Source organism: Metopolophium dirhodum, chromosome 1 (genome assembly GCF_019925205.1).
Source record: "Metopolophium dirhodum isolate CAU chromosome 1, ASM1992520v1, whole genome shotgun sequence".
NCBI lineage: Eukaryota > Metazoa > Arthropoda > Insecta > Hemiptera > Aphididae > Metopolophium > Metopolophium dirhodum.
The window spans coordinates 61,868,151-61,885,680 of NC_083560.1; the positions used below are offsets into that span (position 1 = coordinate 61,868,151).

Sequence of the window (17,530 nt, forward strand, 5' to 3'; positions counted from 1 at the left end):
AGGCACCAATCACGATTCCTTCGTATTTTTAAGCTGCGTCATACACACACTGCAGCTATATAATATTACAATATTATTACGATACGCGCATTATAATTTTTATCATGTAGACGGGCACGTGTCCACGTCGACGGAGAGATTAATTCCAGTATAAAAGCGTGTTTAATTTTATGTTATTCTCGGAAGATGAATGGAAAACATAGGTAAAATCATATATTTTTTATGAATTCGTAAACGTGTGTGGCGGAAGCTGGATCCCGGCCAACGGTGTTCGCGATTAAAATAATAACATTATGTCGGAAAAATGTGACGCGATAATTTTTTTTAGACATAACCCGTCCTGCGCGGCGTCGCGTGCCGTTTAAATTCAGAACAATCCATATAATATGATGCACGTACGTATTTAGATATTAACGATGCGTATTTATAAATACGTTTTGTTTACTACATTTAAAGCGGAAAGCGTTTTGCGCGTTTTGCAATCACGTAATATTTCCCGGCGGCGAGTTGATAACAAATCGTATTTTAAACAATGGAACAAAGTTGTGAAAAGCGCGTGAGGTGTACACAGACACACACGTAATTATTACCAATACGTACACAAGTAAGTAGGACGATATAATGTTTTCATTAACATAAGCTATTTATCGGCCTAATTGGTTTGTTTCCCTGCATAATGTATTATACTGTGTATGGTGTACACAATAATGATATTAATCATGATATAAAAACAAGTTATGATCGTAATTTTTTGACGGTCAGATCCTTCGGTAAGGACGTGACGTGGCGTAGTGTATAGTAATAATAATTTAATGACAATATGATACGGGTAATGAAGTGACGTATCGCACAGACTTGGACGAAATCTGGATTTTTGCGATCATACCATGTTGTTTATATCATACTATGATAGCATGATACTATTGGGTGTATAATATACTCTCGTGGGTAAAATTGTTATTTATTTTGATCGTATTTAAACTATGTGTTCAATATTTAATGTATTTTTATAATAAATAATGTAGATATAAAGTTATGTAGGTACCTACCGAATATCGTAAATACTATTTATACATAATATTTTAAACTTTTGCGACCAACGGCTATTATTTAGGGAAATTTATTTGTTTTGCAACCCTGAAAGTGACCGAACGCAACTGGTCTATCGACCCTAAAATGTTTTGAGCGTTAGATGCAAAGGTACTTTTAATTGGCAAACTTTCAATATTTACACATGTATGGGTTTAAATAAACGCACGTGGCAACTGCACGTCTAATAGGTATAATATTATTATAGTGTAAGCATATTGTGTACATAGGTACCATATAGGTACTATTTAAACGTAAGCGAAACGAGTGTGCGCGCTTTGAGGTCACGACGGACGAAGGAGAACATAGTGAGCGAAAAATGTAGAACCCGACTAGCATATTATTATAATAATACAATAATACTATAGACTATCGGTAAATATCGGGTAAACAAGACCTATACATAGTCGCATGGATAAACAATGCCCAAGATAACCGTAATGTTTATGATAATATTACCTGCAATTGCATAACGGTAATGATAATATTTATAACGCGGGCGCGGCGTGGTGTCGATCGGTAAAAAATATTGGACGCGTGCGATCGGAAATCGCGTTATTTTCTTTTTTCTCCTGAACGGGAAACTCCGGAAACGGTCGTTATTCAACGTCGACGAGCGGCCGTGGCAGACATCGCATTCATCCGTGGGAGTGGTGCGAAATTTTCCAGAACCGCGCAGATGTGCTCATCCGGACACCGGACACGTCTCTGCGGACCCGGATCGTCGGTGGGTCATTTTATTATATATAAATAAAATGTATAGTAATACAGTTGGCACAAGTTCTCGTATATATATATAATGTATAATACGTATGTATATATATTCTATTTGTACAGAAATACAGAAGTACTACCCGTCGGTTCGCCATCTCGGCCTCGGGGCGGGATAAAGACCTTTTTGTCGTCGTCGCGAAACTTCTCGACCGCCACCCAGCTCCGACCGTTCCGGGTGCTGCGTGCCGATGAACTGGTCCTCGAGTGATCGTCACGATGTATTTTATAATAATATTTAGATAGTTTCACGCCACCGTTGACGGCGAAAACGCGGTTCGTCGATATCATGTATATATTATAATACTATTGATAATATGTCTTGCGTATCATGCACAATATCGTATCGCCGAAACGACCGCCATGTGTTTCGGAAGCCGCGAATTTCACGCGCACTATCAACTTTTGCCTGGCCACGACGTGGCAAGAGATGTTTAATATGTGTGTGTGTGTGTGTGTGTCGGGTGTCCCCAAGATCTCGCAACTTCGACGACAATCCTCTATGTCGGTGTTTGCAGATTTTCGTTTACGTCACGACCAATATCGACGCATTACAACTTATTTTACCCCACTCGGGCTGAACTCGTCTTCATATTGTATAGATAATATTAGTTGGAACACCCATTTTACTGAAGGTGCGTTTTCACACCACACGTACGTCATTACATTAATATGTAAACTATTAGTCACTCTAAATCAGATTCTAAACTTAAATAGACTTACACGACGATTTTGAGTACACAATTTGTAATTTGGGTTTAATGTATTTACGTTACATAGCTCTGTAGTACTTACGTGTTGGCTATCATAGACCATAGGCATATTTTAGGGGGTCGACGGTAGGTCAATATCTTCCAACTTACCTTTTCGTATACACTTCATAATAATTCAATTACAAATGTATACTCGGTTTTTGCAAAAAAAAGCAATTTCACAATAATTTGCATCATTGTGTACCTTTATCGATTCTATAGACCAAAGTAGGAAATTTCAATGAATGCAGGTACCATTCCAATGATAACAGATGGTATATTTTTAGATAATTTTGACGCAATTAACATTATTTTTAAATGATTAAAAGGTAAAAACAATTTTTTACTGGTAGGTAGTTGAGAAATAATTATTATTTTTCGTCTTGAAGAGAAAGTGAGATACAAACCCCTAAATTTTGCCAAAAATACAAAATCAAAAATCTCGTTCTCATAAATTTAGTCTTAGGGATACTTCCATTTATAACGTAGGCATAACAGAAAAAAAAGAAGTAATTAAATATTTTCAAATTTAAGTTTAGGTAAACCATAATTTAGTTTTTAAATTATAGGAATGAAACCAGGGACTAGAACCTTACTGAAAAGAAACGGTTTTGGAACCTGGAACCCTTTGAATATTGAGAACCAAAACCTCATCGAATCCCTTATGTTGGGTACACAATCGGCGGTTCGTATTTCCGCGCGGTTGTATGCGATATGACTAGGTCATAATGTTGTCACCCTGCCGCCCAGCCGCCGAAAAGTGTGCGAGCGAACTTTGCACCTCCAGAGTGGGGACGGTCTCGCCACAGTCGTGCCTCCAGCGATCCGCACCCGCCGCCATGCAAAAGTCGTCGCTTCTAAGCCGTCTAGGCAACATGTTGTTTTTCCGCCGTCTTGGCACTTTTATTGGTAAACCACATTTTTAATCAACGCGATCCGGTGAGCCTTCGCTGCTCACGAACTCATCGTGTATGTACGTTTTGTTGTTTTCTTCGCGTTTCGAGTTCTGGCCGTCCGCGCCGACACCGCGGCTTGATTTATTGTCCGCCGCCCGTCCGAGCTTCGCAGTGGGACCCCGGGCCGTGGTTGCCCACGTGTTTGCAGATTGAGCCGCCCGTGTTCTTCTCATGTCGCGCCGTGCGTAGTGCCGACAACGTGTATCGCTCGACCGCCTGTGTCGTGATACAACACCGTTTATTAGTTTTTCCGTCGCTCGCCCGACTCGCTGTGCGTTTCGAGCCCTGCTCGCTTCGCACCCACGTGTTCCGCCCGCCCGTCCTACGCAGTGCGAACCGTGGTCAAGCCATTTTTTTGTTGTCGTTTGTGCCGCGTCCCTACGCCGCGACAATTAATGTTTTCGCGTGACCGTTTCGCGATCTCCCTCTAACGGAAATACGAGTTCGTGTCCGCGTCGTCCAACACCTCGTCTTTACGTTTTGTACGCAGTGTCGTCGACCCATTCGTCGAAAGCGACGGGAGTGCAAGTGACGCCAGCCCCGATTGCCGCCCGCAGCTGTTGCAACGCTCCACTGGGTCAACTGCCGCGCCATCGTCGTGGTATCATCTTCCGTCCTTATCAGGTCGTACACACGCGATTTATTTGTCAACAAACACTATTTTCTTTTGCATTTGTATTATTTTTTTTGTTTCTTGATTTATTGATTCACGCGATCGTATGTGATCGCGCTTATAATACTAACCCTAGTCAGTAAGAGAGTCTTTTGCAGAACACCACAATAAATTGTTCTGCACCATATTTATCGACCCATTGTTGTTATTGTAATTAGGTACCTCTCATTCATCACCTTAGCACTCATACATCCTAAAGATTTGAACCTAGCTTTAATACAGTCCACTTTCGATCTCTCACTCTCCCCTCCTTACAGGGCTATCGACAGGTACCTACGACTTAAGTAACTACACGCCCGACGCATAACGTGTTGGCCGCCGTCCGTGCGCGCACGTATCCGTCACCGGCTTTACAGGTGCAGCCGTCATCCGCACATTGTTTGGTCCTTCGGGCCGGATTTATTTTCGTGTAATTACTTCGTCACAATCGTACCTCATCACGTAATCATTTAATTTCGTATTCGTATCGTCATGGCACCACTAAAGAAAGAAGAGGATCCGGTAAAGGTTCTACTGCGAGGTCGCGTCAAACGCGATAACATATTAAATTCGGTTAAAAATATTCACGCCACAGCATTAGAGGCACGCGCTGATATTGGGAAAATACCGTCGTTAATTATTCACGCTGAAGAACTAAATAAGTTCGTCGAACAATTTCAACATCAACAAGACATCATTATTAACGCATTAATCGACGCCGACCGTATTGCTGAGTTTGAACAGGTTGATCGTCCGTTGATTACTTCCATGGAATCCATGCGTCTTGAAATAAAAACAATTGTCGCGAGTGCCGTTCCTGTGTCTACTTCCGAAAGTAAATCGTCGTCTTCGTCGTTCACCAATTCCGTGCCACAACAACAATTCGTCGCGTTACCTAAAATTAAATTACCTATGTTCGACGGCAACTTACTATCGTGGCGATCGTTTCGCGATATATATATATCACTCGTACATGATAACCAACACATAGATGACGCACAGCGTTTTCATCACTTACTGTCGTGTCTATCTGGTTCAGCGTTGGCTATTATTAAATCTATACCGTTGTCCGCGGCTAACTACCCGATCGCGTGGGACGCGTTGTCCGAGCGTTACAACAATAAACGTTTGTTAGCTTCCGCTCACATGGACAAATTATTCGCCTTTAAACCAATCGCTCATGAATCACTACCAGCTTTAATTGAGTTCGTCAATACATTTAAGGAAAATGTATCAATAATTAAATCGCTGGGGGTCGATGACCTTTCGAGTTTTTTGCTGTTCCATATGTGCTCTCGCGTTCTCGACCCGACCACGTTACAACTGTTCGAATCTAGTACGTCACAGTCAACTATTCCGACTTTTGACGAATTAGTAAATTTTGTGCAACATCGATGTAAGATTTTGGAAAATCTTACAAAATCTAATAAAGTCGGTCGCAACGAAAAACCGTTCGAAAAACCGGATGTTCGCGGTAAACATACCAAATCGACTAAATCAGTGTTCGCTGCTACTACGTCCGCTTCGACTAAATTTAAGACTAGGAATTGTTTATATTGTGATAAGCCCGATCATAGAATATATCAATGTCCGAAACTCACCGGAATGACTGTTGATAAACGACGAGACGTTGTATTAGCTCGTAAATTGTGTTTCGCGTGTTTGAGTTCGAGTCATATGGTCAATACGTGTCCGTCGACCAAGGGTTGTTTTTCGTGCAACAGTAAGCGTCATCACACCCTACTACATCGTGAACAAAATCAAACGTCAACTGTAGATAATACGACTTCGAATAGTACCCCGGTACCCCAACCCACCACGTCGAGTGGTAATTCTAGCTCGTTTGTCGGTGCCGCCTGCACCAATTCTACCGTCGTACTAGGTACAGCGATTGTTCACATTAAAGATGCGTGGGAACAAGTACATTGCGTACGCGTACTGCTCGATAGTGGCTCGCAGATTTCCGCCATGACTAGTGATTGTGCAGCGCGGCTTGGACTTTCGAAACGTCGTTACAAGTCTGACATCGTAGGTTTCGCACAAAGTCCTGTGTCCCACGTTCAAGGTATAACCCGCTGTCAATTTTCGTCACACGTTAAACCAGATTATTTATTCCCGTCTGTTGACTTAGTTGTTCTAAAACAAATTACCACTGCCATGCCAGCTACTCGGTTACCAGCGACCGTGCGTCAACAATATCAACACCTTCGACTCGCCGATGACAAATTCGACACTCCGTCTCGCATCGACGTTTTATTCGGTGCGGATATCCTACCAAGTCTGATCCGCCCACACGCGGGTGTGGAACATCATTCGGGTTTACCATCGGCCCTTGACACTCAGCTTGGCTGGATAATTTTCGGTTCATTTTCTACTCCGAACAAGTCACCTCCAGTCACGCTGACCACCGCAGTCGCTCCGCCCTCAATCGAAGATTTAATTAAAAAATTCTGGTTGATCGAAGAACCCGCCGCACCGTCGTCACCTACCACGGAAGACCAGTGGTGTGAAGAGTATTTTACTAAGTCTACCTCGCGTGATACGACAGGTCGATTTTGTGTCGCCCTACCATTTCGCCATTTGTTCACCGGCCCAACTCAACAGCATGGTACATCGCATCACGGTCTCGGTGATTCGCGTTCTATAGCGCTGAAAAGATTCTATAATCTAGAAAAGCGATTAGCCAAGGATCCCGTGCTGTATGCGGCGTATCGTCAGTTCATGTCCACCTACCGTTCGCTGGGACACATGGTGCCAGCCCCGTCACCGGGCATCTATTTTATTCCGCATCATGCCGTATTCAAAGCCGACGGTGACATGTCCAAAATACGTGTCGTGTTCGACGCATCATCCGCCTCGTCATCCGGTCGCTCCTTGAACGATATATTGTGCACCGGACCGAAGCTGCAAGTCGATCTACGCGATATTCTACTCCGCTGCCGTATGCATCGATATATTCTGTCCGCCGACATTGTCAAAATGTACCGACAAATGTTAATTCGTCCAGAAGACAGGGCATTTCAACATATTTTTTGGCGTGACGCGCCTAGCGACGACGTCGTTGAATTTCAATTGTGTACCATCACGTACGGCCTCAACTGTGCGCCGTATCTAGCCATACGTTGTCTACACGAGCTCGACAGCCAAGACGGTAATCGGTTTCCGTTAGCCAAAGACGTTCTCACCAGAACCGCCTACGTCGATGATATCGTCATCGGCGCCGACACTGAAGAGCTATTGTTACGTCGAAAAACGGACATCGTCGGTCTACTGCGCAGCTGTGCCTGCGAGTTGAGTAAGTGGACCAGCAATAGCACCGCCGTACTCGAGTCTGTTCCTTCCGGGGACCGAGTACAGGCCATATCATTCGACCCTCAAGAAGAACACGCCGTGAAAGTTCTCGGCCTGCACTGGGACACGAACACCGACAAATTTGTTTATCATACCAGCCTTCAACAGACTTCGTCTACGAAACGAGAAGTGTTGTCCGTCATTGCCCGCCTATTCGACCCCATCGGCGCCCTGGGACCAATGCTACTGTGGGCAAAGTGTTTTATGCAGCTTTTGTGGAGCAAGAAACTCGGGTGGGACGATCCGATGCCTGACGAGTTGCAATCCATGTGGCAACAGTTCTGCACAGAATTACCACTTGTGTTCGATTTAAGCCTACCACGTCACATCGAAGCCACTTGTCAACAGGACATCCAGCTGCTAGGCTTCGCAGACGCGTCGATCAAAGGATATGCGGCTACCATTTACCTTCGTCTCGTCGATGCCGCCGGCAATATTTCTGTAAAATTCATTACCTGTAAAACTAAGGTTGCGCCTTTGAAGAGCTCGACCGCCGACGAGTCGCTATCGATACCACGCCTAGAACTGTGCGGTGCTCTGTTATTGGCCCGTACCCTTCACCATGTGCATTCTGTTCTGTCCAGCGAAGTTCCCGTATCTCGTTTGCGAGCATGGTCAGACTCATCGGTCGTCTTGTCATGGTTGACGTCGGACCAAAAACATTTCAAGATCTTTGTAACAAATCGAGTTGCAAAAATAAGTCAATTGCTACCTGGTTGTATGTGGAGTTACGTCTCGACCAACGACAACCCCGCGGATCCAGCTTCTCGTGGACTGTTGCCGAAATCAATGTTGTCCTCGTCCATCTATTGGAACGGTCCTGACTTCCTACGACTTCCCGAAGACCAGTGGCCCCAATCGAGATTTATTCCGCTCACACCAGACCAGCTGCCGGAGACCCGACCGAATGTCATCACGACGTTGGCCGTCAATGTTCATCCGCCTTCACTCGAATTTATTGACCGATTTTCGTCGCTCGGTAAAATGCTGCGTGTATTGTCATACATATTGCGCTACCTGTGTCACCGTCTACGTCGACAACCTGTCCGCGTCGGTCCAATCACGTTTACCGAACGGGAAAGATCGTTATCGATCGCCGTGCAACGCACACAACAAGTTTATTTTTCAGACTTGAGAAAAATGTTAAAAAATGAATCCATGATTTCGCCGCCGTCCCTGGCACAACTAGCACCTTACGTCGACGAAAAGGGTATCATTCGAGTCGGAGGCCGTCTTCGCTTCGCTAGTGCCAGTCAGGACGCGAAGCACCCGATTTTGCTGCCGCGATCCTCACACCTCACCGAGCTGATTATTCGCCACTACCACCTGTCATTTCTGCACGGCGGCTCAAAATTAGTACTGTCAATGTTAAGCCAAAAATTTTGGATTTTGTCGGGTCGCGCTGCGGTTCGACGTGTCATATTTTCGTGCGTTCCGTGCACCCGTCACAAGGCTGTCCGCCCTCAGCCGATGATGGCAGATTTACCGTCCTACCGGGTCCAACCGCATCGACCTTTTTCGCACGTCGGGATGGATTACGGAGGCCCGTTCTTCGTGAAAGAACATCGCCGTCGGAATGCGCAATCAGTCAAGGTCTACTTAGCATTATTCATCTGTATGTCCGTTAAGGCAGTCCACCTCGAAATCGTGTCGGATTTGAGCACGGAGGCCTTCCTTGCAGCCTTAGACCGTTTCGTCGCCCGTCGCGGCATCCCGTCCAACATTTATTCGGACTGTGGGACAAATTACGTCGGCGCCGCGCGCCAGCTGAAAACGTTGTTCCGTGATGCCAAAGTTCAAGATCGTCTGTCATCACATCTGACCTGTGCGTGGCACTTCAACCCGCCCGCCGCCCCACATTTCGGTGGAATTTGGGAGGCTGGCATCAAAAGCACCAAATATCATTTCAAGCACGCCATCGGTCAACAGGTGTTGACATATGAGGAGTTCCTCACCTTGACCACCCGCATTGAGGGTATTTTAAACTCGAGACCAATCACGCCAACATCATCCGATCCGCACGACTTGAGTGCGCTAACGCCCGGGCACTTTCTGATAGGACAGCCGCTTCAAGCTTTACCCGAACCTGACCTCACCGACGTCCAAATCAACAGGCTGAATCGTTGGCAACTCATTCGACAGTGTCATCAATCCTACTGGAAACGGTGGTCACGTGAATATTTATCTACACTACAAGGACGACACAAATGGTTCAAGTCATCTCCGAATTTGACGATCGGTGACATGGTCATCGTTGAGGCCCCCTCTCGACCACCAACTGAGTGGCGTCTCGGTCGTGTCACCGAGGTCCACCCGGGATCAGACGAGGTTGTTCGCGTCGTGTCCGTGCGCACGCAGGACGGTGTCTACAAACGTCCGGTAGTGAAACTTGTGCGTTTACCAGTCGAGCCCTGATCTTATCCTCATCTCCCAAGGTCCTCATTGTTTATTATTCTTTATTTTTTTTGTGTGTGCAACAGTCACATTCTCGTTCATGTTATTTATTTATTTGTCTATTGATGAGTGTCAGGTACAATGTAATTTTTTTTAATTATTATTTATTTCCATGTTATCATGTATTTTTTTTTTTCTCGCACCGTATTTGTTGTAATGTGTATGATCTGAACTTCAACGTCCATATTCATGTTTGATGATCTCTTGAAAGACGCCCTGGTCTTTCAACGCGGGGAGGAAATGTTGGGTACACAATCGGCGGTTCGTATTTCCGCGCGGTTGTATGCGATATGACTAGGTCATAATGTTGTCACCCTGCCGCCCAGCCGCCGAAAAGTGTGCGAGCGAACTTTGCACCTCCAGAGTGGGGACGGTCTCGCCACAGTCGTGCCTCCAGCGATCCGCACCCGCCGCCATGCAAAAGTCGTCGCTTCTAAGCCGTCTAGGCAACATGTTGTTTTTCCGCCGTCTTGGCACTTTTATTGGTAAACCACATTTTTAATCAACGCGATCCGGTGAGCCTTCGCTGCTCACGAACTCATCGTGTATGTACGTTTTGTTGTTTTCTTCGCGTTTCGAGTTCTGGCCGTCCGCGCCGACACCGCGGCTTGATTTATTGTCCGCCGCCCGTCCGAGCTTCGCAGTGGGACCCCGGGCCGTGGTTGCCCACGTGTTTGCAGATTGAGCCGCCCGTGTTCTTCTCATGTCGCGCCGTGCGTAGTGCCGACAACGTGTATCGCTCGACCGCCTGTGTCGTGATACAACACCGTTTATTAGTTTTTCCGTCGCTCGCCCGACTCGCTGTGCGTTTCGAGCCCTGCTCGCTTCGCACCCACGTGTTCCGCCCGCCCGTCCTACGCAGTGCGAACCGTGGTCAAGCCATTTTTTTGTTGTCGTTTGTGCCGCGTCCCTACGCCGCGACAATTAATGTTTTCGCGTGACCGTTTCGCGATCTCCCTCTAACGGAAATACGAGTTCGTGTCCGCGTCGTCCAACACCTCGTCTTTACGTTTTGTACGCAGTGTCGTCGACCCATTCGTCGAAAGCGACGGGAGTGCAAGTGACGCCAGCCCCGATTGCCGCCCGCAGCTGTTGCAACGCTCCACTGGGTCAACTGCCGCGCCATCGTCGTGGTATCATCTTCCGTCCTTATCAGGTCGTACACACGCGATTTATTTGTCAACAAACACTATTTTCTTTTGCATTTGTATTATTTTTTTTGTTTCTTGATTTATTGATTCACGCGATCGTATGTGATCGCGCTTATAATACTAACCCTAGTCAGTAAGAGAGTCTTTTGCAGAACACCACAATAAATTGTTCTGCACCATATTTATCGACCCATTGTTGTTATTGTAATTAGGTACCTCTCATTCATCACCTTAGCACTCATACATCCTAAAGATTTGAACCTAGCTTTAATACAGTCCACTTTCGATCTCTCACTCTCCCCTCCTTACAGGGCTATCGACAGGTACCTACGACTTAAGTAACTACACGCCCGACGCATAACGTGTTGGCCGCCGTCCGTGCGCGCACGTATCCGTCACCGGCTTTACAGGTGCAGCCGTCATCCGCACATTGTTTGGTCCTTCGGGCCGGATTTATTTTCGTGTAATTACTTCGTCACAATCGTACCTCATCACGTAATCATTTAATTTCGTATTCGTATCGTCATGGCACCACTAAAGAAAGAAGAGGATCCGGTAAAGGTTCTACTGCGAGGTCGCGTCAAACGCGATAACATATTAAATTCGGTTAAAAATATTCACGCCACAGCATTAGAGGCACGCGCTGATATTGGGAAAATACCGTCGTTAATTATTCACGCTGAAGAACTAAATAAGTTCGTCGAACAATTTCAACATCAACAAGACATCATTATTAACGCATTAATCGACGCCGACCGTATTGCTGAGTTTGAACAGGTTGATCGTCCGTTGATTACTTCCATGGAATCCATGCGTCTTGAAATAAAAACAATTGTCGCGAGTGCCGTTCCTGTGTCTACTTCCGAAAGTAAATCGTCGTCTTCGTCGTTCACCAATTCCGTGCCACAACAACAATTCGTCGCGTTACCTAAAATTAAATTACCTATGTTCGACGGCAACTTACTATCGTGGCGATCGTTTCGCGATATATATATATCACTCGTACATGATAACCAACACATAGATGACGCACAGCGTTTTCATCACTTACTGTCGTGTCTATCTGGTTCAGCGTTGGCTATTATTAAATCTATACCGTTGTCCGCGGCTAACTACCCGATCGCGTGGGACGCGTTGTCCGAGCGTTACAACAATAAACGTTTGTTAGCTTCCGCTCACATGGACAAATTATTCGCCTTTAAACCAATCGCTCATGAATCACTACCAGCTTTAATTGAGTTCGTCAATACATTTAAGGAAAATGTATCAATAATTAAATCGCTGGGGGTCGATGACCTTTCGAGTTTTTTGCTGTTCCATATGTGCTCTCGCGTTCTCGACCCGACCACGTTACAACTGTTCGAATCTAGTACGTCACAGTCAACTATTCCGACTTTTGACGAATTAGTAAATTTTGTGCAACATCGATGTAAGATTTTGGAAAATCTTACAAAATCTAATAAAGTCGGTCGCAACGAAAAACCGTTCGAAAAACCGGATGTTCGCGGTAAACATACCAAATCGACTAAATCAGTGTTCGCTGCTACTACGTCCGCTTCGACTAAATTTAAGACTAGGAATTGTTTATATTGTGATAAGCCCGATCATAGAATATATCAATGTCCGAAACTCACCGGAATGACTGTTGATAAACGACGAGACGTTGTATTAGCTCGTAAATTGTGTTTCGCGTGTTTGAGTTCGAGTCATATGGTCAATACGTGTCCGTCGACCAAGGGTTGTTTTTCGTGCAACAGTAAGCGTCATCACACCCTACTACATCGTGAACAAAATCAAACGTCAACTGTAGATAATACGACTTCGAATAGTACCCCGGTACCCCAACCCACCACGTCGAGTGGTAATTCTAGCTCGTTTGTCGGTGCCGCCTGCACCAATTCTACCGTCGTACTAGGTACAGCGATTGTTCACATTAAAGATGCGTGGGAACAAGTACATTGCGTACGCGTACTGCTCGATAGTGGCTCGCAGATTTCCGCCATGACTAGTGATTGTGCAGCGCGGCTTGGACTTTCGAAACGTCGTTACAAGTCTGACATCGTAGGTTTCGCACAAAGTCCTGTGTCCCACGTTCAAGGTATAACCCGCTGTCAATTTTCGTCACACGTTAAACCAGATTATTTATTCCCGTCTGTTGACTTAGTTGTTCTAAAACAAATTACCACTGCCATGCCAGCTACTCGGTTACCAGCGACCGTGCGTCAACAATATCAACACCTTCGACTCGCCGATGACAAATTCGACACTCCGTCTCGCATCGACGTTTTATTCGGTGCGGATATCCTACCAAGTCTGATCCGCCCACACGCGGGTGTGGAACATCATTCGGGTTTACCATCGGCCCTTGACACTCAGCTTGGCTGGATAATTTTCGGTTCATTTTCTACTCCGAACAAGTCACCTCCAGTCACGCTGACCACCGCAGTCGCTCCGCCCTCAATCGAAGATTTAATTAAAAAATTCTGGTTGATCGAAGAACCCGCCGCACCGTCGTCACCTACCACGGAAGACCAGTGGTGTGAAGAGTATTTTACTAAGTCTACCTCGCGTGATACGACAGGTCGATTTTGTGTCGCCCTACCATTTCGCCATTTGTTCACCGGCCCAACTCAACAGCATGGTACATCGCATCACGGTCTCGGTGATTCGCGTTCTATAGCGCTGAAAAGATTCTATAATCTAGAAAAGCGATTAGCCAAGGATCCCGTGCTGTATGCGGCGTATCGTCAGTTCATGTCCACCTACCGTTCGCTGGGACACATGGTGCCAGCCCCGTCACCGGGCATCTATTTTATTCCGCATCATGCCGTATTCAAAGCCGACGGTGACATGTCCAAAATACGTGTCGTGTTCGACGCATCATCCGCCTCGTCATCCGGTCGCTCCTTGAACGATATATTGTGCACCGGACCGAAGCTGCAAGTCGATCTACGCGATATTCTACTCCGCTGCCGTATGCATCGATATATTCTGTCCGCCGACATTGTCAAAATGTACCGACAAATGTTAATTCGTCCAGAAGACAGGGCATTTCAACATATTTTTTGGCGTGACGCGCCTAGCGACGACGTCGTTGAATTTCAATTGTGTACCATCACGTACGGCCTCAACTGTGCGCCGTATCTAGCCATACGTTGTCTACACGAGCTCGACAGCCAAGACGGTAATCGGTTTCCGTTAGCCAAAGACGTTCTCACCAGAACCGCCTACGTCGATGATATCGTCATCGGCGCCGACACTGAAGAGCTATTGTTACGTCGAAAAACGGACATCGTCGGTCTACTGCGCAGCTGTGCCTGCGAGTTGAGTAAGTGGACCAGCAATAGCACCGCCGTACTCGAGTCTGTTCCTTCCGGGGACCGAGTACAGGCCATATCATTCGACCCTCAAGAAGAACACGCCGTGAAAGTTCTCGGCCTGCACTGGGACACGAACACCGACAAATTTGTTTATCATACCAGCCTTCAACAGACTTCGTCTACGAAACGAGAAGTGTTGTCCGTCATTGCCCGCCTATTCGACCCCATCGGCGCCCTGGGACCAATGCTACTGTGGGCAAAGTGTTTTATGCAGCTTTTGTGGAGCAAGAAACTCGGGTGGGACGATCCGATGCCTGACGAGTTGCAATCCATGTGGCAACAGTTCTGCACAGAATTACCACTTGTGTTCGATTTAAGCCTACCACGTCACATCGAAGCCACTTGTCAACAGGACATCCAGCTGCTAGGCTTCGCAGACGCGTCGATCAAAGGATATGCGGCTACCATTTACCTTCGTCTCGTCGATGCCGCCGGCAATATTTCTGTAAAATTCATTACCTGTAAAACTAAGGTTGCGCCTTTGAAGAGCTCGACCGCCGACGAGTCGCTATCGATACCACGCCTAGAACTGTGCGGTGCTCTGTTATTGGCCCGTACCCTTCACCATGTGCATTCTGTTCTGTCCAGCGAAGTTCCCGTATCTCGTTTGCGAGCATGGTCAGACTCATCGGTCGTCTTGTCATGGTTGACGTCGGACCAAAAACATTTCAAGATCTTTGTAACAAATCGAGTTGCAAAAATAAGTCAATTGCTACCTGGTTGTATGTGGAGTTACGTCTCGACCAACGACAACCCCGCGGATCCAGCTTCTCGTGGACTGTTGCCGAAATCAATGTTGTCCTCGTCCATCTATTGGAACGGTCCTGACTTCCTACGACTTCCCGAAGACCAGTGGCCCCAATCGAGATTTATTCCGCTCACACCAGACCAGCTGCCGGAGACCCGACCGAATGTCATCACGACGTTGGCCGTCAATGTTCATCCGCCTTCACTCGAATTTATTGACCGATTTTCGTCGCTCGGTAAAATGCTGCGTGTATTGTCATACATATTGCGCTACCTGTGTCACCGTCTACGTCGACAACCTGTCCGCGTCGGTCCAATCACGTTTACCGAACGGGAAAGATCGTTATCGATCGCCGTGCAACGCACACAACAAGTTTATTTTTCAGACTTGAGAAAAATGTTAAAAAATGAATCCATGATTTCGCCGCCGTCCCTGGCACAACTAGCACCTTACGTCGACGAAAAGGGTATCATTCGAGTCGGAGGCCGTCTTCGCTTCGCTAGTGCCAGTCAGGACGCGAAGCACCCGATTTTGCTGCCGCGATCCTCACACCTCACCGAGCTGATTATTCGCCACTACCACCTGTCATTTCTGCACGGCGGCTCAAAATTAGTACTGTCAATGTTAAGCCAAAAATTTTGGATTTTGTCGGGTCGCGCTGCGGTTCGACGTGTCATATTTTCGTGCGTTCCGTGCACCCGTCACAAGGCTGTCCGCCCTCAGCCGATGATGGCAGATTTACCGTCCTACCGGGTCCAACCGCATCGACCTTTTTCGCACGTCGGGATGGATTACGGAGGCCCGTTCTTCGTGAAAGAACATCGCCGTCGGAATGCGCAATCAGTCAAGGTCTACTTAGCATTATTCATCTGTATGTCCGTTAAGGCAGTCCACCTCGAAATCGTGTCGGATTTGAGCACGGAGGCCTTCCTTGCAGCCTTAGACCGTTTCGTCGCCCGTCGCGGCATCCCGTCCAACATTTATTCGGACTGTGGGACAAATTACGTCGGCGCCGCGCGCCAGCTGAAAACGTTGTTCCGTGATGCCAAAGTTCAAGATCGTCTGTCATCACATCTGACCTGTGCGTGGCACTTCAACCCGCCCGCCGCCCCACATTTCGGTGGAATTTGGGAGGCTGGCATCAAAAGCACCAAATATCATTTCAAGCACGCCATCGGTCAACAGGTGTTGACATATGAGGAGTTCCTCACCTTGACCACCCGCATTGAGGGTATTTTAAACTCGAGACCAATCACGCCAACATCATCCGATCCGCACGACTTGAGTGCGCTAACGCCCGGGCACTTTCTGATAGGACAGCCGCTTCAAGCTTTACCCGAACCTGACCTCACCGACGTCCAAATCAACAGGCTGAATCGTTGGCAACTCATTCGACAGTGTCATCAATCCTACTGGAAACGGTGGTCACGTGAATATTTATCTACACTACAAGGACGACACAAATGGTTCAAGTCATCTCCGAATTTGACGATCGGTGACATGGTCATCGTTGAGGCCCCCTCTCGACCACCAACTGAGTGGCGTCTCGGTCGTGTCACCGAGGTCCACCCGGGATCAGACGAGGTTGTTCGCGTCGTGTCCGTGCGCACGCAGGACGGTGTCTACAAACGTCCGGTAGTGAAACTTGTGCGTTTACCAGTCGAGCCCTGATCTTATCCTCATCTCCCAAGGTCCTCATTGTTTATTATTCTTTATTTTTTTTGTGTGTGCAACAGTCACATTCTCGTTCATGTTATTTATTTATTTGTCTATTGATGAGTGTCAGGTACAATGTAATTTTTTTTAATTATTATTTATTTCCATGTTATCATGTATTTTTTTTTTTCTCGCACCGTATTTGTTGTAATGTGTATGATCTGAACTTCAACGTCCATATTCATGTTTGATGATCTCTTGAAAGACGCCCTGGTCTTTCAACGCGGGGAGGAAATGTTGGGTACACAATCGGCGGTTCGTATTTCCGCGCGGTTGTATGCGATATGACTAGGTCATAATGTTGTCACCCTGCCGCCCAGCCGCCGAAAAGTGTGCGAGCGAACTTTGCACCTCCAGAGTGGGGACGGTCTCGCCACAGTCGTGCCTCCAGCGATCCGCACCCGCCGCCATGCAAAAGTCGTCGCTTCTAAGCCGTCTAGGCAACATGTTGTTTTTCCGCCGTCTTGGCACTTTTATTGGTAAACCACATTTTTAATCAACGCGATCCGG

At 46.7% G+C, this 17,530-nt stretch overlaps 2 protein-coding genes across 2 annotated transcripts; both read left to right on the plus strand.

Annotated features, from left to right (window-relative positions):
* Positions 1-4,712: 4,712 nt before the first annotated feature.
* LOC132940631 (uncharacterized) lies at positions 4,713-9,986 on the plus strand. The gene has a single exon (XM_061008350.1). The coding sequence runs from the start codon at positions 4,713-4,715 to the stop codon at positions 9,984-9,986; it is 5,274 nt and encodes a 1,757-aa protein (XP_060864333.1).
* Positions 9,987-11,701: 1,715 nt separating this feature from the next.
* LOC132940638 (uncharacterized) lies at positions 11,702-16,975 on the plus strand. The gene has a single exon (XM_061008356.1). The coding sequence runs from the start codon at positions 11,702-11,704 to the stop codon at positions 16,973-16,975; it is 5,274 nt and encodes a 1,757-aa protein (XP_060864339.1).
* The last annotated feature ends 555 nt before the right edge of the window (positions 16,976-17,530 follow it).

Excerpts from the sequence above, each read along its gene's own strand:
- LOC132940631 (XM_061008350.1), top strand. The coding sequence starts at position 4,713 with ATGGCACCACTAAAGAAAGAAGAGGATCCGGTAAAGGTTCTACTGCGA.
- LOC132940638 (XM_061008356.1), top strand. The coding sequence starts at position 11,702 with ATGGCACCACTAAAGAAAGAAGAGGATCCGGTAAAGGTTCTACTGCGA.